A 23,462-nucleotide genomic window follows, 5' to 3' on the forward strand; every position below is an offset into this window, starting at 1 on the left:
GAGATTGAAGAGAAAGGATATATTTGCAGGTGAGGGAATCAGGGAGGGCTTCATGGGAGAGGGAGCGCCGAGCAGGGGAGGAACCGGGCACAGCAGAGCAGGCCCTTTACATGTAGGCTTATCAAGCTCTGGCATGGGACAGCAGAAAGGGGCGTTCTCCCCATTGTACTGAGGGGCAAGCGGAGTCTTAGCCCGGCTTCCTGGCTTTCCCAGAGTTACACAGCCAGAGCTCAGGCCCATGTCCTTTGCCTCTGAAATCAGCCACTGAAACAGAGGGTCCCATGGGAAGTAAGCCTCAGAAGCAGGATTTGAACTCAGTTCCTCTCCATCAGAGAACCTGGATTCCTATCCCAGTTCTGAGACTCACTAGACAGGTGACTAGGCAAGCATTCAACTCTCTCAGCCTCGATTTACCCATCTTAAAATGGGAATAAGAATTTCCCAGTCTGCAATCATAAAGATATTAGGACAAAAGTGCTTTATCCTCCCTTAAAGAACCTTATTGCAACAAAGAATGTTTGAGGTGAATAAGGGCCTGGTCACACCAGCAAGCTTTTTGTGAAGCTCCTACTGTGTGCTAGGTACTGAACTAAAAGGCTGCGGTTTATTGCACTAGGAAGTGGGTCTCATTGGGCCAATGGACCAAGAAGCTATTCTGGGTGGAAAAGTAGATATTTCTGTTCTGTGCTGGAAGAATAAAAATAGCTCCCATTGTTTTAAGGTTATCTCCTGGCTCGTTCTGGAGGCTCTTAGATAAGGGGGTTCTGGCTCGCTTCATTCTGGAGGCTCTTAGATAAGGGGGTTCCGGCTCGCTTCATTCTGGAGGCTCTTAGATAAGGGGGTTCCGGCTGGCTTCATTCTGGAGGCTCTTAGATAAGGGGGTTCCGGCTCGCTTCGTTCTGGAGTCTCTTAGATAAGAGGGTTCCGGCTCGCTTCGTTCTGGAGGCTCTTAGATAAGGGGGTTCCGGCTCGCTTCATTCTGGAGGCTCTTAGATAAGGGGGTTCCGGCTCACTTCGTTCTGGAGCCTCTTAGATAAGGGGGTTCTGGCTGGTGTCGTTCTGGAGGCTCTTAGATAAGGGGGTTCCGGCTGGCTTCGTTCTGGAGGCTCTTAGATAAGGGGGTTCCGGCTCGCTTCATTCTGGAGGCTCTTAGATAAGGGGGTTCCAGCTCGCTTCGTTCTGGAGGCTCTTAGATAAGGGGGCTCCGGCTCGCTTCATTCTGGAGGCTCTTAGATAAGGGGGTTCCGGATCACTTCATTCTGGAGGCTCTTAGATAAGGGGGTTCCGGCTCGCTTCGTTCTGGAGGCTCTTAGATAAGGGGGTTCCGGCTGGTGTCATTCTGGAGGCTCTTAGATAAGGGGGTTCCGGCTGGCTTCGTTCTGGAGGCTCTTAGATAAGGGGGTTCCGGCTCGCTTCATTCTGGAGGCTCTTAGATAAGGGGGTTCCAGCTCGCTTCGTTCTGGAGGCTCTTAGATAAGGGGGCTCCGGCTCGCTTCATTCTGGAGGCTCTTAGATAAGGGGGTTTCGGCTCGCTTCATTCTGGAGCCTCTTAGATAAGGGGGTTCCGGCTCGCTTCATTCTGGAGGCTCTTAGATAAGGGGGTTCCGGCTTGCTTCATTCTGGAGGCTCTTAGATAAGGAGGTTTCAGCTCACTTCATTCTGGAGGCTCTTAGATAAGGGGGTTTCGGCTCGCTTCATTCTGGAGCCTCTTAGATAAGGGGGTTCCGGCTCGCTTCATTCTGGAGGCTCTTAGATAAGGGGGTTCCGGCTCGCTTCATTCTGGAGGCTCTTAGATAAGGGGGTTCCGGATCACTTCGGCCTTTAGTCACTAAGAGCCGGGAAGAGCCTCATCCTGCGTACAGATCGGAGGCTTGCCGCTTCCCTTCCTTCCCGGCTTTTCTTTCCTCTGAGGGAGTCGGGAGTTGGATCACAAGCCCTGGTCCCCCTGAGCCTCTGGCTGCACTCGTTCTTAGCCATTTGGCCTCCGCTCTCTCCCCGAAGCAGTGGTCAGCCAGGGGTCAGGGACTTTGTCCGGCTGGGGGGGAACCACCCAGGAAGTACCTGTCAGCTCAGCTCTTTCCTGTAAAGGCTCGGTTGCCAAATCCCAAAGCCCCAGCCCGGGCTCCCAGAGCGTCTGGTGCCGTGCCGGGGAAAGGGCAGGGAACCCGAGGGGCAGAGCTGGCGGGAAGGAGGGAAAGCACTTCCCGCTCAGGCAGGGCCCAGCTCTCCGGCTCCGGACCCACACCGGCGGCTGGTTTATGCCCGCTTTCCCCAGTAGGGAGCCTGGGAAGGCTCCTTTGCCACTCCTGCTCCCGGGCCCCTGAGCCGGCAGCTGGTGAAGGACACAGGATAGATGCTGATAAAGACGCCCGTGTTCTCAGGGCCACAGCCCTCCGTCCCCTTGTCCCTTTCAGAGAAACCCCCTCAGGTGTCGGTATCTGCGACCTCTGAATGTCAGGCACAGTGGCTGTGTGGGCTCCAAACTGGACGCTCGCTGCTCCTTTGCTTTGCGCCCCTTCCTTTCCCGGACCCGGTATTTGCTCATCCTTCTGGTAGCCCGGCTTGGCTCCCCGCGCCCGCCTGGCCAGCCTCCTCTCGGGGCACGGCTCCCTCCGCTCCTCCCTGTCCTGGTCCGGACCCACATCCAGCAGAAGCAGGGCCAGGCGCATTCCTCCAGCATGACACAAGCTGCTCTCCCCGAGCCGGACGGCGGCGACTCCCGACCACACCGTCCCTACCGACCACAGCCCCTTGGACGGGCGCCTTGTTTCGCTTCTCAATTGGCCTCTGTCTGCTGGCGAGGACCCTCGTCCCCGAGCAGCCCTGGGAACGTGCGAGGCGTGCGGCTGGGGCACGTGGGCGAGGGACGGGCACGAGCTCACGCATCCGGGCTCCGATATCCTTCTGGCCTCCAAGGTGGCATCGGGGCTCTGGGGAGGGGCGCGCTGAAAGGCTGCGTGTGCGGGCTTATAATCACATACAGAATAAACGTAAATAAGGGAACTGCCTCCAAACCAGCAGTCCCGGAGGAAGGGCACCGGCAGGTCAGCAAGGCTTTGTGCAGGAGACGGCTGTTAAGTGGGTCTGGAAGGAGGCGAAGGACTGAGCTGAGGGGAAAGGGGAGTCAATTCTAGGCCCGAGGACAGAGCGGAAGCCCCCCTGGCCGGGCCACGGGGGGATCCAGTGCCGCTGGGAAGGCAGGCCGAGGAATGCCAGGGCAGAAAGTCGAGGAGATGCCCCTTTCTTCATGCTGTGGAGAGAGGCTCATCTCCATCCACGTGGGCAAGGTGCCATCACTGATTCCCTTGGGCTGGCGTGGGGAAGAGCGGGCAGAGGACTGGAACTGGATCCTGGGTTAGGGGAAGGAGCGGGGTTGTCAGTGCTAAAGCTGAGGAGCTGGAAGATCTGTAGCCCCCAAAAGGAGAAAAACTGAAAGCTCTTGTCACAAAAGGAAGCCAAGGATTTCAGCAGACAAAAACCAGAGACCCAGAAAGAATGACGGAGCAAGAAAGCAGTCATTGGGGGGAGTCGGGCCAAGATCAGGCATCCAGTCGGAGCCCAGGCACCGAGAGGATCCAGGATCAGGAAACAGAAAACAAGCTCAGGAGACTTTTACCCGCGGCTTTGTGAGCGGGGAGCACGGTCAGCAGCCGGCCAGATCCAATCCGAGTCTGGTGACTGTTTCAGTGGAATGGGTCTCTCTGTCAGGCTGGGTATGGTATTTAATTATATAAGGCACGGTATCCTGAGTGGGGGGTCTGGGACCCCCGAAGGGTAACTAGCCCCAGTCTAAAGGGTGTCCCGGATCCGATTCCTGCTGAGTCGGGAGGCTGACCGGATGCTCCCCACGGTCACTAGTCTAGGCCGTCTTTCTTTGGAAGCAGAAGAAGCTGCTCTGTCACCCACCCCCTTCCTCTGTTCCCACGCCCCCAGCCCCACACAGACTCTGAGGCCCCTGCTTACCCAAGGGCTGTCTCCCTGCAGGGGGGCCGCTGCTCTACAGCCACGTGAAGTTCGTCTATAACTCAGAACAGCTGAACGGGACCCAGCGGATGCTGCTCGATAATGTCCTATCGGAGGAGGAGTGCCGAGAGCTCCAAAGCATGGCCAGCGTAAGCGCCGAGGGCGGCGGGAGGGCACGCGGGATGGGTCTGCGCCGAATGCAGGGAGATCGGGGCTCTCCCCACTTCCCTCCCTCAGCTCCGGGCTCCTGCGGGGCACGGCGGGGGGCTGGCGGGCCCGGGGAGTGTCTGGTGTTCAGTCCTGGAGGCCCTCATGGCTAGGAGGCGTCCGGAGGAGAGGGACCGGCATGAGATGGGGCTTTGAAATATGAAAGAATTGGCCAAACTTAGCCCAAAAGATGGGGGTCCCATGAGAGAGGATGGGAAGCAGTAGATTTTGGGGGGGCCTGAAAAGTAGAAGACGTAGCTTTTTTCCACTTGGCCTAAGAGGGAAAAACTGAGCCTCGTGGGCGAACATTTCACAAGAATGGATTTAACCTCCACATGAGGAAATTCCTCTTAACCCCAAGTGGCGTCTGGTGTAGAGCAGCCCTGGGGGGCTGCGAGCAGAAATCGAACATAGCATCTGGTAGAAGGGAGCCCTTGTCTGCTGTGGCTGGGGTGGGCTGCCCGTGGACACACCTTCCGAAGCTGATGTCCTGCCATTTCCTAGGAGCTTCTGGGCCGGGTATCAGGTATCTGAGTGGGGAGACGCAGCCGGTCCCACTCACTTACCTCACCAGGGCTCCCTGAAAATTTAGAGGGACGATAAATGGGAAAGAGAAAAGTCCCGCCTGCGTGAGATCCTTCTCCCTAACATGGCTCTGTCTCTGTGTTTTGCTTCCAGAGAATAATGCTTGCTGGGAATGGGTACCAAGGGGAGGTTTCGCCCCTCACGCCCAATGAGAAGTTTGAAGGGGCCACTATCCTGAGAGCCCTCAAGGTAAAGCATCACTCCTCAATCGAGATTCCTAAGGGCCCATCCAATGGATGCGAGATCCCTGGGGAAGGTTCCGAAAAACGGGCCAGGGAGAGCGACAGATATTTTCCAATGGCCAAACGCCCGGCCAACTGAGTTAAAATCCTCCTTCCGTACTTACTACAAGTTGGACTCTGGGCAAGCTGTAACCATTTTCTCAGGTAAAATGGGGAAATAATAGTATCTACTTCATAAGCTTGCCATGATGACCAAACAGTCTCCGTAAAGTGCTTTACAAACCTCAACACATGATGTAAATGTTATTTATTCTGATTTTTAAATAATCATATTCCGATCACGTCCGCACACGTAGCTGCGGAATGGCCTGCGGACATTAACGGAGTGGACTGGTGGCTGTTCGGCGCTCGGGGCCCTTCTGGGACCTGGGAAGCAGGATCCCCTCAGTCAGCGTCACTACAGTGTTCTTGTCCCAGGCCTTGTATTTCAGCCACCAGAGTAGTCCCTCTTCAAGATTCCATCACCGTCTGTCTCTGGGTACCCCAAAATGTCATGAGTAATTCATGACACCCTCATTTTAAAACTGAGACACTGTCCCAGACTGAGGGCGACGTTCCCTTGCTCAGTGTTTATTGAACAGGATTATGAAGGGGGGGAGAGAGAGAGAGCTCTGGATTTACAGGGATATGGCCCCCTGGGTTTGAATCCCGGCCTCCTGGGTTTCAATCCCAGCTCCCTGTGACCATGGGGGTGACTATAGAATTTCCCTGGATCCTTCATATCTGCCAATGGAAGGGGGAGCGCTGGATGGCCCAGCCGGTGCGGGATGCAGAGCTGGATTTCCTTCTTTCTGGGCAGACCGGTGATTTCTTCTTCCCCTTCAGTTCGGCTCCGAAGGCCGAGTGCCCCTGCACAGCGCGCGGCTCTTCTATGACGTCAGCGAGAAGGCCCGCAGAATCGTCCAGTCTTACTTCATGCTCAATTCCACCCTCTATTTCTCCTTCACTCACCTGGTTTGCCGGACACCCTTTTCAGGTGAGGAATCGGGGCCAAACCCTGGGCATTTCTCTTTTAAATTAAACGAAAATGTCTTGGAAAGGAAGCTGTAAAAAAGATACTGGAGGAAGCTTTTCTAGAACTCAAAGACTTTAAAGTGAATGAATCATCTTGAGCACAGTTTTCCCTTTTTCCACTTTTCATTTTTGCTCTACAAAGTTCAAAGCACCAGCTGGCTCATTTCTTCCTCCCTGTGTGCTTCTCTAACATAATAAATGGACTCTGCAAAAATTCCTAAATCCCTTTATTTGGTCATAATCTCTTAATGGAACATCTTTCCCTCTGCTGCATGACCTCCAACCCTGTTCTCTGTCCTCATGGAGCCCTCCAGCCCCTCCGCTCTCAGTTCTCCCCCAGGTCATCACTCCTACTCTGGCTCCACCTTTTCCTTCCACTGGCCAGTAGATTCAACTCTATGTTCTCCCCTCCATTTGCATCCCTCGTTCCTATATCCAAGCTCCAACCCTGCAAAATTTCCCAGCTTTCCCAGCTTCTGCTCAATTCATTCCTACCCATGTACTGAAAGAAGCCAGAGGAAATCTTGGGACTCCTTTCTCGGTCTGCTAAAAATGCGTAATGTCACCTTTTCTCACTGCAGCAAAGGAGTCCTTTTCTACCTCCCTGATGGATCCATTCTCCCTCTTACCAGAGTGCTGCTTCCCACCCTTTATATACCTTCCCTTGACTTCCCACCTTCACTCTCTGCCCGCTCCTCCACCCTTGCCTTCTCAATCGAAGACTTCACCTTGTATTTCACTGCAATATTTGAGGTCATTTGCTGGGGGTCCCCTCTTTTGCCCTCCCCTCAATCCATAGCACCCAGATGTTTTCTGCTGCTAACTCCTCAGCCTCCCCTTTCTCTCAGGAAGTAGCTGTTTCTCCAGTCCAGGCGCCCACTTGTATGGACCTTAATCTTGCCCTCTCCAGAATTTGCCTGTTTATTGTTCCCGCAGACTCTAACAATCTTCCCCTGATTGTTTGTTGCCTACAAACATACCCATGTCTCTTACTGGCTCTAAAAACCCTTCACTTGATCCAACAGCCCTCCCTAGCCATCATCCTAAATCTTTCCTTGCTTTCTTAGCTAAACTTCTTGAGAAAAGTATATTTACTTATTGCTTCCACTTCCTCTCCTCTCCTGACTCCTAAATAGGCCCTTGCAATTTATTTGTTTTTGTCGACAAGTTTTTACTGATATCATTTATTTTCTTCCATCACCATAATGTCCCACGTCCATATTCCCTCTCATTCCCCTCTCCCAGAGAGCCAATGGATATCATTTGTGATAGAACCCACACCTATGGGAATTAAATAAAGTCATAAATGACATTGTGTGCTCTTTCTTGAAATGTCATTAGTGATGGAACCCTTCACACATGGTCCCTTCTGGCATGAGATCCAATCCCAATTTTGTCCCCTTGCGGTTTCTAGCTGATCTCTTTTCGGCCCCATCCCAAGGGACATAACTGAGAGCAGAGAAGGAGAGGCTCTCTTGCCATGTCTCATTCATTCCTCCCTGACAAAGTTTGGGGGGCAAGTTGCCCCTTCCCATGACATTGTATCTCACTCTTCCTTGGAATCCTCTCCTAGCAGATCAACCACGAGACAATGATGACCTCAGCCACCCCATCCATGCTGACAACTGCTTCTTTGACTCAAAGAACAATGTGTGCAAGAAAGAGTTTCCTTTGGCTTCGAGGGATTACAGGTATCATCTGGGATTGAGGGTCAAGGGCACCGATCAAAGAGCCCCAGAAGTCAGTGGCTAGAGGTTGCACTTATGGTTGGATGCACCCAGAAATTCTGGCTAAATGTCTGCCAGACCCCCTTGGGTACAACCAAGCCATTTGATTAATGAAAAATACAGGGTGGGTGGGAGGGTACTTCACTGAAGTGCAGCAGGAGCAGAAACAAGAGTTGTCCTTGGCTTTCCCATTATCCTCCATGTCAGGATTTTTTGCCCCAATTCTTTGCTCCACAAGAGACCCATCAGATCAGATCAAGTCAATAAGCATTTATTAAGCACCTGGTGTATACCAAGCACTGTGCCAGGATTGGGGCATTCAGAAAAAAGTCAGGGTCCCTGACCTCAAGGAGCTCACATTCTAATGGGAGAGATGAAAAGAACTAGACGTATCTAAGATATATCCAGAATGCATGGATGACAATCCCAAGCCAAAGTGACTAGTGATGGGGAACCCAAGAAAAATCTCCTACAAAACGTAGAACCTGAACGGCTTATTGAAGGGAGCCAGCGAAACCAGGAGATGGGCACGAAGGGGCAGGGTGTGCTGGGCATGGGAGCCAAGCTGGTACAAAGACAGGAGAACTGGAGATGGAGAAATGGAGCGCCATCTTGGAGGAATGGCAAGGAGACCATTGTCATTGGATCAAAAAGTATGTAAAGGGAAATAAAATGTAAGAAGGCCAGAAAGGGAGAAAGGGACCAAGGGGTAAAGCCTCTAAAAGTGAAAGAGGGCTTTATCCTTGATCTTGGATGTAATAGGCAGACACTGGAGTTTATTGAGAAGAGGATGGGTTAATGGCTGCCACTTTGGAAGCTGGAAGAGGGATCTGCTGGTATTCAGGGAGACTTGAGACTGGGGAATCAATTAGAAAACCACTGCAGTAATCCAACTGGGTGGTCAAAGTGTGATGTGAAAGAAAAAATGGGAAATGGGGCAGATGAAGATAAAAAGATGACTTTATAACACATTGGATACTTGGATGAGGACAGTGAGGGTTGGAGGAGACACCGAAGTTTCACTCTGGGAGCAGTAACAGAGTCAGGAGTAGCAGTAGGCACATCACCACTCACCCCCCTGGGCTTACTCGGCCACAGAAATGGCCTGATTGGTGATCGTGGCAGCCGGCCTCATTGCGGCCTTTGTCCTTCTTTTCCCAGCGCCATCCTCTATATGAATGAAGACTTTGAAGGGGGAGAGTTCATCTTCACTGGAAGAGATCCCGAAACTGTGACTGTAAGTAACCTTCCCCTTGGATGGCTCAGTCTCTATCTGGCTTCTGCCATTTCCTAGACTTCACAGAATGGCTTCTTTCCATCTCTTTGGGCTCCTGATTATTCCATCTCTTCTGTTGTTTATGGGGTGCAAGAGGTCCTGTGAATTTAGAACTCAGATGTTAGAGCCGGAACGGAACCTTGGAGATGTCTCCTCCTACAAAATGTAATAAGCTTCTTGAGGACAGGGATTTTATGTGCCTGGATGTAGAAGATTAATAAGTAGGTACTTGTTGATTATGTTTTTATTCAACTCCCTCATTTTACAAATAGGAAATAGAAGCCCAGGAAGTTTAATGTCACTTGTTCAAAATCACACAGCTATTTAATAACAAAGCTTGGGGAACAGTCTCCCAATGCTCATTCAGCTACATCATTTTCCAAACACGACCCAAGTCAATCAATCTCAGAGCACCATTGGAACATACCGCATGGCCTTCTGGGGCATAATCTTTGCACTGTATTTGTGCTCCTGATTGGAGCCTCTCCCTGGGGGAGTACTAAGGACTTTGGGGAGTAATCGAACCCTGAGGACATCTGCTCTGTACCAGTTAAAATTAACTAACTCCGTATTTTCATGAGCTGACTCATGTCTCTGGAAACATGCACCTCTTACCCTGATGGACAGCATAATCATACTCCTGCAGTCTTTCAGCAGACAGACCCGGGAACTTTTGCCACTCCACTCTTCAATAGCCCAACTCCAGCAAGGATTTGATCCCACAAACTGGGATATACCCAAGCAGATTCTCAGGCTACCATTCTGTCTGTTGATGTAGAAAGGACCCTGGGATCATAAAAGAGGACCCACGTGGGCAAAAATGTGTGTAGCAGCTCTTTTGGAGGTAGCAAAGAATTGGTAAATGAGTAGATGCCCATCAATTGGGGAATGACCGAATAAATTGTGATATATGAAGGTAATGGAATATTATTGTTCTATAAAAAAATAAAGAACAAGTTGGTTTTAGAAAAACCTGGAAAAATGGACACAAAATGATGCTGAGCAAAACAAGCAGGAATACATTGGACACAATAACTGCAAGAATGTGCAATGATCAACTATGAAAGCCGTGGTTCTTCTCACTGGTTCAGTGATCCAAAGCAATCCCAATAGACTTTGGACAGAAAATGCCATCTGCATCCAGAAAAAGATCTAAGGAGACTAAATGTAAATCAGCACATGCTCTGTTCACTTCTTTTTTCTGTTGTTTTCCTCTGCCATGGTTTTCCTTTTTTGTTCTGATTTTTCTCTCCCAACATGATTCAGGAAGCAATGTGTATTAAAAATAAATAAAAAAAATAATAATAAATAAATAAATAAAAAGAAAAGAAAGAAGAAGAAAAAAGGACCCTGAGCTCTCAAAGGTGTCAGTGAAGCACAAGATATGATAGTTCTGCTAAGGATTGACCCTCAAGCTCCATGATGGATGACAGGTTGTTAGTTTCCTGAGGACCATCCTAGGAAATTTTGAAGAGAATGACCCCCAGGAGACTGATCTTTGGAGGATGATATTTTTGGCAGTAGAAACTTTGAAAATCCAATCTTTTAAAGCCTAGGGACTGTGATCTGTATCAATGGAGAAAGTACAAGAAGTGATGGAATAAATCATGGAGCTTTGAAGTCTAGAATAAAAACAAACAAAAAACCAGGTTTCCCTGCTGAAGAGACAAAGGCTTGAGCAAACATTTTCTTTGCTTTTACTCCCTCTAGGGGCTACATTTGGTAAAGCTCGGAGGTTACCAGTGACAACAGAGCATTGGGGATCTTGTCCAGCATTCATCCCTGCTACTTTCCAAATTGTGCTGGCAGGAGTGGATCTGCAGTTCAGATCATTTAAACATGGTTTATTGGTGCCGTTTTTAAAACATTTCTGTGACTTGTGAATGACTATCTGTAGCCAATATTGTCTTCTTTAAAAAAGAGAAAAGAAAAGAAAAGAAAAAAGACACTTAGGTAACAAGTTAACATTCTGCGGTTGTGTCATCTCTTTATCCCCGGAGTGGGGGGAGACCATAAAGAAATAGGCATTGATATAGCACCTTCTTTTGTATTTGGTCATTGTGTATCTGACTGTATGTCTTGTCATTGTATATCTGATTATATATTTTGTCAATATGTACCTGTCATTGTGTATCTGATTGTATATCTGGTCATTGTGTATCTGCATATCTTGTTAATATGTATCTGATTGTATGTCTGATCATTGTGTATCTGATTGTATACCTTGTCAATATGTATCTGTCATTGTGTATCTGATTGTGTATGTCTGGTCATTGTGTATCTGATTGTATATTTTGTCAATATGTTTCTGGTCATTGTGATTGTATGTCTGGTCATTGTGTATCTGATTGTATATTTTGTCAATATGTATCTGGTCATTGTGATTGTATGTCTGGTCATTGTGTATCTGATTGTATATTTTGTCAATATGTATCTGGTCATTGGATTGTATGTCTGGTCATTGTGTATCTGATTGTATATTTTGTCAATATGTTTCTGGTCATTGTGATTGTATGTCTGGTCATTGTGTATCTGATTGTATATTTTGTCAATATGTATCTGGTCATTGTGATTGTATGTCTGGTCATTGTGTATCTGATTGTGTATGTTTGGTCATTATGTACCTGTGTATTTGATCATTGTGTATCTGACTGTATGTCTTGTCATTGTGTATCTGACTGTATGTCTGATCATTGTGTACCTGGTTGTGTATCAGATTGTATATCTTGTCATTGTGTGTCTGATTGTATGTGTGGTCATGGTGTGATTGATTGTGGATCTGATTGTGGATCTATGTCATCTGACCTGCTCTTCAGAGGGTGCATCTCATTATGACCATTTATTTTAATAACAATAAATTCTATTTGAGAAGCACTAAGTAACTAAAGCTAATAACCATGCAATTTAATTGAAGAAAAGCTAACTCAGAAGACCTGAGTTCAAATTCTGGCCCAACCATTTATTTCCTATGTGACCTCGGTGAGCCAACTTTTCTGCTTTGAGACTTCTTCAGAGGCTTTGCAGCAAAGCTGCTGTACAGTATCTAGTCCTGGGCTGACTTCAATCAATCAAACAATGAGCATTTATTAAACACCTACTATGTGCTCAGGGTTATAATAGGAGCCTACCCCTTTAGAACTGGAAGAGACATGTAAGACTGTCCAGCCCAAGCTCCTCATTTTATAGATTGGGAAACTGTGGCTTCAAGCAATGATGTCACTTCCCCAAGGCAAACCAAGGTAGTATGGCAAGACTCAAATCCTATGACACAAATCCCAGTGTTCTTTCCACTACAAGAGTTAGTCAACAAACATTTATTAAGCACCTACTGTGTGCCAGGAACTTTTCTAAGCCCCAGGGAGACAAAGAGAAGCAGGAGACAGTTGTTGAGATTAAGGAGGGGCAGTCTCAGGGGAGGGAAGGGGGGTGAGACATAGAGGCAAGTCTGTACAAAAAAATGACAAAGAAGGAATAAACAGAGAAGAGGCACGCCACACGGCGGTGTTAAAAAGCTTTACAGACAAACTCTGCCTCTATCCGTGACTAACAATTTCCTTGATTTTAACTGCCTAGGCAAAAATCCAACATCCCATCCCTTCGCAGTGTGCAGCCCATTAGGGGAACTCGGCGCAGTCGCCTCATTTGCACGCTACCTCACATGTAGTCAACACAAAGCATCCTGCAAGTCAGAAACTGCATCTTCTCCCCGCCCCAAACTTTAGCAGAGATGCAGCTCCTCAAGTTCCATGGATCAGATACACTTGGCCACACCCAAGGGAACGATTCACACCCAAACTTCAAACAATTAAGGCTGTGGAACTCTAAGGGAGCACCGGGTGGGATTGTACATGGCTGGGTCGTGCCATACTTAAAAAGCTTGTTTGATTTTCCCTCCCAGGCTTCCATCAAACCAAAGTGTGGGCGAATGGTCAGCTTTTCCGCAGGCAGAGAGAACCTTCATGGGGTGAAGGCTGTGACCAAGGGTCAGAGATGTGCCGTAGCGCTTTGGTTCACCTTGGACCCATTGCACAGGGAGTTGGTGAGTTCCTCTTATGATGCTTTAGATGCTTTGCAATGGTCTACGGCAGGTCTGACTTGCCCCACCGGCCCGTCTCATTGAATCCCCAACGTGGAAAAAAAAATTCTTAGGAAAAATATCCCATTCCATGTACACATTTCAGAGAAATGCCCCTCTTTCTGTCTTACCTCATGAGGATCGTGTTGCCGGGATGGCCAAAGTGTTGGTGCGGGATTCACTCCATTCCAAGTCAGTTTAGCAAGCGTTGAGTAAGCGAGTCCTGTGTGCCAGGATGTGTGCTGGGAACTGAGGCTGGGAAGACAAACCAAAGAGAGAGAGAGATGTCTTGTGGGTCAAGTGATGATCACTGCCCTAGGGACTGAATCTGGCCACTCACGGCTTCCTTTTGCAGTCCTTCTTCTGTTCAATCTGTCCTTTACACAGTCATAGTCTGAGTAAATCTGTCCTCTTACATAGTCACCCAAATAATCTGACTAAAGAATGAATCTGACCAACTCCCTCCTCTGCTCATAAACCTGCCTGGGCTCCCTATTGCCTTAAGTAGATAAGCTCCTAATTCTGGCATTTAAGGCACAGAATCTAGCCTTTATATGTATATTTTCCTCCTTATTCATTATGATTCCCCTTCACAAATATCTATCTGCTAGAGCCCAACCAGATCCTCCCATTGTTCTCTGATCTCCCACCCCCTCCCCATATATACCTGCAGTGGACTACTCCCTCACCTTGCCTTCCAGAATACCTGTCTGCCTCCAGAACTTCCTCACTTATCAGCTGAAGTTTCCAGCCAGGTCCTCCCAGCTCCCAGATTTTTTCCCAGAACCCCATATCTAGATCTTTCCTGGTCTTCTTCATAATAGCCTAATGTTATATGTTTCCCGTGCTCCTCCCTCTTCTGCCCAAGGAAAAATGGAAGTTCCTTGAGGGCAAGAACAGTTCCATTTCTGTCATTGGAACCCCTTTTGCCAATATAGTTCCTGGTATCCAGCAGGTGCTTAATTTATGCATGGTAGATCAAATTGAATCCCAGAAAAGGCAAATTTCCAGATTGTGCCCCAACTCCAGGACCAGCAGCATCTCTGTATTGGCAAGGGATCCACTGGGGTCTCACAAGAGGCTGTTTACCCATAGTAATAATATTAATAATAATGATAATAATCAGTCTTTGGGGAAGTGAATGAAGTATAGGCCTAACTGTACCTCCTGACTCTGATACTAACTTTGTGACTTGGGCTACCCCGGGCATCTCAGAGTGGGGCAGCCGGAAGAGGGCTAGAGTCGGGGATCCCGCGTTCTAATCCCAGTGCTCCCCCAAGCAAAGTGACTTTGGGCAAAGTTCAGAAGCCTTTCTGAGCCTCAGTTTCCTCCTCTGAAGAAAGAGGAAAGCTGGATTAGACGCCCTCCAAAGGTTTTTTCAACTCTAAACTTAAGGTTGAGCACACTCACTTCCGTATCTATACAACGGGGGCTGGACCAACCTCAGGAATCCCTTTGTATTCTAAACATGGCTGCCCACACCCCAGCTCTCCCCAGCAGATCCCTAAGTGGCTGGGAAATAGTCCATAGCGCCCATTCTTCGCCTCATGATCCCCTCAGAGGATTTTGCGGCTGCAAGTGCCAAAATAATGGAGGCCACCTAACCCACGCCCTCATGGACACCAAAGTCCAGCCCAGTCCGGTGACTTGTCCATCAGCACCCACAGAGCTACAAAGGGAGCCTTTGGGGCCTGTGTGTTGGTCTGTAATTCCCTTGGGTTCCAAGGAGACTCATCATTGTTAGAGACTGGGGGAGGGCGGAGAGGCGGCTGAGCAGGATGAGCTACCCCAGGCCCAGCATCCGGGTAGGGTCAGGAGGCCAAAGGAAGGTCTCCGGCCTGGGAGTATTTCCATTCTACTAAAGGTAGGGGAAGGACACAGACTCACACGTGGCCCTCTGGGGCCAAGGGTGGCGGGGCCGAGAGCTTCATTTCCGAAGGGACCGTCCCCTAAATGAGACACAGAGCCAGTCAAGTTTTATTTTCTTTTTCTAGAATCCTCTCAGTCCAGTTTTCCCCTATGATATTAATAAGTCATAAAAGAATAACAGAGAAATAAAATCTCGCTCCTAATCAAAATCCACCGAGTTTCCTCGCTGCTGGAACAAGCGAATGGATCCCAACGCTAGCTCCCTCTTTTATCAGGGGGCAGTGACATCTAGTGGTCGAAGTGGCTAATGCTCCCTAGAGCCCTCAGTCCTAGGGATGACCGAGGCAGTGCCAGGGGACGGGTGCACATGACGCATTTTCCGTTTGGTGACTTTTGGTTTTTTATGATTATTTTTTTTTCTTTTTGGACTGGAGCCATCGCGCATCGGTTAAATTATCCAGGGAACTTATTTACCCACCAATCGTATTGAATATGATTTAATATTAGGTGAAATAATATTAAATAGATTATATTTACATGCATCTGTTATAAATACATCTGTCTCACCGCTGTAGGGTTTAAAATGACCGCTCACGCCCGTCGCTCCCAAGCGCCCCGCGCTGTCTCAGCCAATAGCTAACATCTCGCTGGCTCTCGCTCAGGGCGCCGGCTTGGGAACTTCTCCATCGTTTTCTCACGGGGACCCTGGGAGGGGGGGCGGTAATTATCCCCACCAAGGCAAGCGGAAGGGAGAGGATGCGCCGGGATCCTGTAGCTCGTAACTGAAGCCGGGTTTGCGGTCGTCCTGATGCCGGGCCTGGCTCCATCTTCTACCCCACCTGGCTGACTAGGATGCAGCTCACGCAGATGTTTAGTTTCACGTTTTAATTGCTGTTTGGGGAGTAGCCAGTGTCTGTTCACATCAGCGTCCTGTTTTGTTTGTTTTATCGTTGGCTTTTGTTTTTATGTCACCGCCGTCTCCCCCACCCGAAAGTCTCCCTAGCGATATAGACGGTTAAGTCAAATCCACCGGGAGGCAGGTGGTTCATTTTGCGGTTGTCTGCAGCATCGGGTACCCATAGCCCCCCTACTTCTGCAGGAAAAGGAAGGGGGTCTCCTAGCAGCCTCAGAGGCGATGTCACCTTTGGAGGATGAAAGGGGAAGCCCCGGCCCAGTCTGCCCGGCTCAGGACCTACCCACGAGCCTCCTGGCTGCCGGGCCGCTGCTGCTGCTAACACCGGGAGGGATGCTAACCGAAGCGCCTGCTTTCTGTCTTCCAGGAACGACTGAAGGCAGACGAGATGATCAGACAGTGGAACCACGAACAGAGCATCAACCCCAAAGATGAACTTTGAACGTGGCCCAGAGTGTTCTATCAACTATTTATTTGACGTTAATTTTTAGAACCTTTTATTTTTCTACAGAGTCTTGGTATAAATTAATGGGTTTGGTGGCCCTGGATTCTATGTCTACAATCCTCCAATCTTGATCCCTCAGTGCGTCTTTCGAGAGAATCGAGCCATCAGCCAATCGACAAGCATTTATTAAGTGCCTTCAAATGCCGGGGACACAGAGACAAGAGCCAAATGGGCTACCCCAGGGGCCGACCTTCCAGTCCAACATGTATTATTTGTATTAAGTGCCTCCTCGGTGACTAGCACTGGGCTGTGATGTTGGAGTACAAAGATAAATGTGAAAAGTCCCTCGCCTCCAGATGGGAAAAAGGCGAAACAAGACCCTTCGGTTCATTTGCTGAGGATCTCGAAGCCCAAAGCGGGTGGGTCCCTCCCTTCCCTTCTTGGCAGAACCCCAAGATTTGGAGCTCCGAAGTTTCGGGTTTTAATGTATGTTGTCCGCATGAGCTTCAGAAGTTTGAGATGTTTTATGTCATCCGTTGTAAGCTTTATGACTCCACCAGCCACCAAGGTGGCTGAGGGAGAGCTGGGACTCACCCCCAGAAGCCAGAGCCTGCTCCAGGAGCATTCACAAGATGGCCTAGTTTCTCCTCCTGAGTATCCCTGGGGCCCAGATTACTTGCAGGAAATTTCCCTAATCATTTTCACCAGCTTTGGGGGGAGGGCGCCTCATTTTTGTGACTGTACAACACACTTTCGTCTGAATCTTTCAATAAAAGGAAACTTTATTTTAACAGCTGGGATTCTCAGGCTCTCAATCATTCCTTTTATCAACCCTAAATGTGCTGCAATGGTCAAAGCATTTATTAGGCACCTGTTGTATACTAGGCATTGGGCTAAGAGCTTGGAACCCAAAGAAAGGCTAAAGACAGTCGCCTTTAATGCTGGTGGACAAATAGGCAGATGTTAAGCAAGGAACATTTATGAAGGACTTATTATGTGCCATAAGGATACAAAAAATGTCTGCTCTCTAGGAGCTGACGTCCAAACAAGGGGAAACAAACAGAAGTGGGTGAGGGGGAGAGAAGGGCTTGTGCGGGGTCCATCTGCAAGGTACAGAGAGCCAGAAACACAGCCGGAAGGGGAATGAAGTGGGACTGTCCTGGGCCAGCTTCCAAAATGGCAGCCCCTGAAAGAAACTCACCAATGACAAAAAGCCATTGGTTTGACCGAAGGATGTCCCAGGATGGGAATGATCCTGCAAGAAGAGTGAAGGAGCTCACGCTCTGTGGCTGCTAAGTGAGACCCGGCCCCTGCCTTCAAAGAGCTTTCAGTCTACTTGTGAGTGATCGAGCAGCCTTGTAATAAAAATAAATAAAATCAAAAATAAAACAAAGTAGAAGGGAATAAACATTAGATTGAAATCAAGTGCACAAGAAGCCATCAATGTCCTCTCGTGTTAGATGAAGAAGAAATCTGTCAAAGATTTGAGAAAGTTCATGGAAGAAATGGCATTTCTCTTGTACTAAGAAATTTGGAATCCTGTTTGAAGGGCTCTGAATTTCAAAGAGTTTATTCCATTTTTACTAATAGTTAACATGTATATGGTATTTTAAGGTTTGCAAAGCACCTTACAAATACTGGCTCCTTTCATGATAACTCTGGGAGGTAGAGGTCAGACCACCAGCCCAGACTCACACAGCAGGTGCCTGAGGTGGATTTGAACTCAGATCCTCATGTTAGTCATTTAACTGCTTAGGTAAGAGAGTAATAGGAAGCCTTTGGGTGGGTAGGGGATGCAACACGATTCATTGCTGGGCATCAGGAAGATCCAATATATAGAAGATCCAGAAGTGAGAGAATGGCTGGAGATGGGAAGACCCACTGGAAGAATATCAGGATGGTCCTAGCAAGCTGCCAGTGTATCCTTGGGGCTGAAGGAAGGGAAGATATGCCCTCAGGGGTGGACAGGGTACTACCTGCTTGCTTGTTAGATTAGTCTCTGTTTGGGAACGGGTTTCCTTAGTGTTAAATTAGAAGCCCTATTAAAGCCAAGACATTGTAGAAAGACTAAGGCAGAGAAATGTAGAGGAAGTGTATTGGCTCAGTTCCCTTTGGGGGAAAAACAGGAAAGAAAAGACTATTTAAACACTAATTTCTCTTTGATTACTTCTATTAATCTTGTCCCTTAGATTTTTAGGATAGAATTGGCCCAACACTTGTCTGTCTTCTGTCTCAGTTTACAGTTCTCCTCCTCTCACCCTATGACATATATTTTATTTTATTTTTAATTTTTTAGTACTAAAGGATAGGTATTTCTCACATTAAAATACTAACAAATGTAACCAAACTCAGTTTTCTAACCCATTTGTGGTTATGGCCAAGTTTGTGCCACATCAAATGTACCACTTCAAAGGATGTCATGTACCTTTAACCCCAATTGTGGGTAAATATTCTGGCCAGTGCCCCATCACAAAAACTCACTCGATTAAAGTTGGCTCATTCACCCTGCCCTGGGCACAGACGCACTGATTTCCCCATAATCTCCCATAATTCCTCACTGATTTTTTCCCACAATCCATTGGCTTTCAAGTCAGTCACAAAGGAATCTATCAAGAACGTAACTGAGCTTGCCCCTTGTCATGAACTATGGGACATCTTAGGAAGGGAGAGCACCTGGAACTCTGCTCATGATCTCAAGTGTTCAGACTGGGCGAGTGAATTAGGGTTAGACAAACAGCTGGTGGGAGCCCCTTTACTTACCTAGCAGGGTGGAGTTTCCTGCTTTCTAGCAAAAAGTTTCTCCTTAGATACCTTTTGGAGACAAGAACGTGTTTTTCAAAGCTGCTGTCCTTCCTGGGTCTCAGTTCCTTCCTGGGTCTCAGTTCCTTCCCGGGAGACATTGCACAATCATGGGATTGCAGAGCTGGAAGAGTTCATCCTCTTGGGACGCCATCCCTCTACCTCAAATAATCAGGCAGCATTTGGAGCAAAGCCCTCCCGGGAGAACTACTGCCCCCTGAGACAGCCGTTCTCACTATGGGATAGCGCCAACAACAACCACCGTAACAAACATTTATTAATGGCTTTTTTATGAGCCAGGCAGTGTTCTCTGGGGGGATGCAAAGAATACAGAAAGGGCTGCTCTTCACAGTAACAGATATTCAGAGAAGAGGGAAAGTTGAGGGGGAAAGAAAATGAGCTCTGTTTTGGACAAATTGAAGTAGAGATGCTTATGGAACATCCAGAAATGTCCAGTAGGCGGCTGGAGCTGCAGGATTAGGACTCAGATGAAAGAACAGAGTCAGGATATAGGACTGGGCACTGGCTACACAGAGACAATGGGATCCAGGGGAGCTGATGAGCTCATCACTGGGGAAAAAAGAGAGAATAGAGGGCCCAGACAGTTTGGGCAACTTCTATGACTCGTCATTGCAACATGGATGGAACCAGCAACGGATGCTGAAAAGGAGTTGTCAGACAGGTGGGAGGAGAACCAGCAGAGAACGGTGGTGTGAAAACTTTGAGAGGAATGAGCGCTCACCAGGCCCAAAGGCTGCCGAGTTTAAGAGGGATGAGGACGGGGAAGGCTTGGAGAGGAAGAAGTCCAAGATGAGGCTACAAGTAGGTCCTTAAGGGGGAGGAAATCCCCTCTCCTCTAAGAGGACACGATCACCTAAGAGGCTACAACTCCCTTTTATAAACATGCATAAAGACACACGCCTCATTCTTCCCAGAGAGAAATGGCTCTCCAAAGGGAAATGCACTATTAGTCTGACCACTCGAGCATGAATTTCTGGACTCTCAGAGATTGAAGGGACTTCAAGGCTGTGTGGTCCAAGTCCTTCCTGAACTAGGACAGAGCATCAATATGAAAACCTAAAGGGGAGAATTTTCCCCTCTAAGAGTGCTCAGTGATCATGAAGGAGGAAGGTTGAGAAGGTTCAGAGCCAAATACAAACACATGTTTCATTTCATCAGGCTCTTCCAACAACCCCTAAACAGGCCAGGTGGTAGAGTCTCCATTCTCACAGGTGAGGAAACTGAGGCTCAAAGCTTTAAATATAAAGCTTTAGGGGAGTTATGACTTTAAGTATAAAGTTCTTAGTCTTTAGCCTGTCTTTCTCATAAACATAGAGCATTTCCTGGCAGCTTTCCAGCTGAGGAGAAGCCATGGGATGAGTCAGAAGGGTTTAATAATATATACTTGCGAATTTTAATTGCAATACAAATGCTGAGCTATTTCATGTAGGAGAGCCCCAAGGGATGACTCCCTCCCTGACGTCAAGGAGAAGGGAACGGAGGCCTCTGTTCCCCACCTTCATACCAGAACCTTAACGAGTCTGAAGTGACTGACAACGATAAATCTGGAGATGGGAAAAAGTCAAAGTGTTCCCATCATCAGAAGGAAAAGAAGGAGGAGACTCTTGGGAAAGGCTCCAAAGTACAAGCGGGATCTGATGAAGAGAATCAGTCTCATTTTATCTCCAAGGTGGGGGATGGAGGGCCCTCCCAGGACTCTGGCCCACCCACAGCAGCTCAGCCCCAGCACACCTAAGAGTCAGTGTTTCCAATACAACATTTGGGAACGTGTTCCATCTTTGGTGTGGTTAGCTCCTGCGGGAACACTGCGCTCAATAGCTCCGGCATCTCTTCAGATGAACCCAAGGGGAGGGCTCTTGGGAAATGTTGTTCACGGGCTGCTATCGCCTCACTGGGTCATTGGTGCTCTTTGGGTTTGCTGGGCATGGGAGGTACCCTTTTGTTGACCTCCAAAGAAATAAGGCAACGGCCATCTGATCTCTCGACTCCCCTGCTCAAGGGGCTTAAAGATAGTTTGACAGTGACCCACATGGACAGCTCAGCAGGGGAAGCACTTGGATTTTAAAGACATCCTATAAGAGAATTCTCCTTTCTTGATCTATGGTGTACTGGCATTTTGCTGTATAAAAGAATAATTTGGCTACATCTTTAAGTCCTATCTTCTCCCTATAAGTCCTTTTAAACAGCTTATTATTATTATTAACAGCTGCTGAAAGCATCTGGAGACTCCCATCATCACCACCACTAACCACCACCAACCATCAATATTTTTGGAAAGAAAGAATCCAGAGCCTTTGGGTTCTTTACTGGGAACTACCAAGTACCAAAAGGATCATGGGGAGATCTCTAGGGGAGAATTCTCACTCAGATCCAGCTAGGGAAGGGGATGGATTAATGATATAACATCAGTCCTTGCTAGTCTTCAGTAGATCTGCCCCAGATCTCCCTGAGGGCACAATGGAGGAGTGAACATTTCTCCATTCTCTGTTTATAAGGAGGAAAAAATGAGTCTTCTTCAATTAAAAAAAATGATGAAAAGCATGAATTCAGAGAAACCTGGGAAGACTTCTAGGAAAATGGGCTGAGTGAAGGGTGCTGAGCAGAACCAAAGAAGAATTTATACAACTATAATATTATCAGGGAAATCTTCTGGAAAAGAACTAGATCAGTGCAATGATTTATGATGATTCCAGTGCATCAGTCAGTCAACAAGCATCTATTAAATTATTATGAGTTACACACTATATCAAGCACTAAGAATACAAAGAAAGGACCAAAAAAATCATCCTTTCCTTCAAGACATCACATTTTAATGGGGGAGAGGGACAAAATGGAAATAATCATACAATAAAATACACTTAGTGTCATGGGAGGCAAGGCTGGGGGTGAGACTGAGCAAGGTCTCTCTTACAGATGATATCTGAGCTCAGCCTTGAAGGAAGTCAGCAAAGCTGGGAGGTAGAAGTAAGGAGGAAGCATATTCCAGTCATGAGGGTGAAAATTCTGAATTTGGTCTCTTTCTTTGGAAGATGGGGGAGAGGTGGGAATCTTAGCCCGAATTGCCCCAGGACAACATTCTAATGAACCTTGTGAAACTTCCAATAAATCCCAGATGAAGGAGACAGAGGTGGGAGATGGAGAGTTGTATGTGAAAAGCAATAATTAAGCCATCGTGGCTGAATTGTTGACAGATTCCACGATGGGGAAAGACTCAGAGTAGTGGTCTCAAAGTCAAATGAAAATAGGGCCACTAAAATTATCACCTATAAAAATTGCTGTCACTTCACATTTTTTTAAAAGCCTGAGAAAAGAGCAGGAGGCAATTCAGAAGAAGATAAAAAACAAACATCTTTAAATTAAATATAATCTATGTCTAGAAGAAAACAAAACAAAACATATATGTAGTAGAGTTTCATAATGTCACATATATTCTTCTTTTTTTATGCTTTACTAGGAAATCTTCTTGTTTCTTGATATTAATATTCATAATTTTTTAAATCAATATTTTAATTTTTCCTTTCAGATATTAGCTAGGTGATATTAGTGGTTTTCAAATATGTTTCCTTTATATCAAGGAGTCCTCTCTTATGACAAAGAAAAACAGTTAAGCAGAACCAAGCAATATGGTAGCCACATTCAACAGAGAAATTCCCAAAGAACTCTGAAGACCTTGAACATAAGCATAAAAATCGACAGGAAAAATATTAACAGAAGGAAATATGGCTTCTAGGTCTAGTTAATGAATTCAAATATCTATAAATAAAGACCGCAAAATGAAGATAAATGATTCAATAGCTGACGATAAAAGAAAACTCTATGGAATATGAGGAGAACATTGAACTATAGCATCCTGTTCTTGAGCCATTTAAAAAGGGAAATGAGAATTAAGAGATGAGAATTTATGGTCTTCATAGCCAAATAGGCCGAATAGAAAAAGTGAAATCTATTATGGGAAGTCTCACCAAAGAAATAGAGAGGGAATAATAAATTGGAAGGGCAAGTTTGTGTGTGTGTAAAAGAAAACCTAGGAGAAGAGAAGAAGAGGGGGGGAAGAGGAAGGGAGAGGGGAGGGAGAGATAGAGAAAAGGAGGGATAAAGGAAGAGAGAGAAAGAGAAAGAGAGAGAGAGAGACAGAGAGAGAGAGAGAAAGAGAGAGAGAGAGGGAGAGAGAGAAAGAGAGAGAGAGAGAAAGAGAGAGAGAGAGAGGAGAGAGAGAGAGAGAGAAAGAGAGAGAGAGAAAGAGAGAGAGAGAGAAAGAGAGAGAGAGAGAGAGAAGAGAGAGAGAGAGAAAAGAAGAAAAGAAGAAGAAGGAGGAGGAGGAGGAGG

General features: G+C 47.3%; 1 protein-coding gene across 2 annotated transcripts in view; it reads left to right on the forward strand.

The window, feature by feature from the left end:
* Positions 1-17,107, forward strand: part of P3H2 (prolyl 3-hydroxylase 2) — a 125,210-nt gene extending 108,103 nt beyond the window's left edge. Inside the window, exons 9-15 of one of the 2 annotated variants that reach the window (XM_051991648.1) lie at positions 3,985-4,112; positions 4,849-4,944; positions 5,823-5,973; positions 7,585-7,702; positions 8,900-8,975; positions 12,913-13,053; positions 16,239-17,107. In XM_051991648.1, coding sequence (XP_051847608.1) covers positions 3,985-4,112; positions 4,849-4,944; positions 5,823-5,973; positions 7,585-7,702; positions 8,900-8,975; positions 12,913-13,053; positions 16,239-16,313 — 785 coding nt within the window. In that variant the 3' untranslated portion in view covers positions 16,314-17,107. The remainder of the gene's footprint in view (positions 1-3,984; positions 4,113-4,848; positions 4,945-5,822; positions 5,974-7,584; positions 7,703-8,899; positions 8,976-12,912; positions 13,054-16,238) is intronic. The other variant, XM_051991650.1, reaches the window with a different exon arrangement.
* Positions 17,108-23,462: the final 6,355 nt, after the last annotated feature.

The sequence above is a fragment of the Antechinus flavipes genome, chromosome 3, assembly GCF_016432865.1.
Source record: "Antechinus flavipes isolate AdamAnt ecotype Samford, QLD, Australia chromosome 3, AdamAnt_v2, whole genome shotgun sequence".
Taxonomy (NCBI): Eukaryota; Metazoa; Chordata; class Mammalia; order Dasyuromorphia; family Dasyuridae; genus Antechinus; species Antechinus flavipes.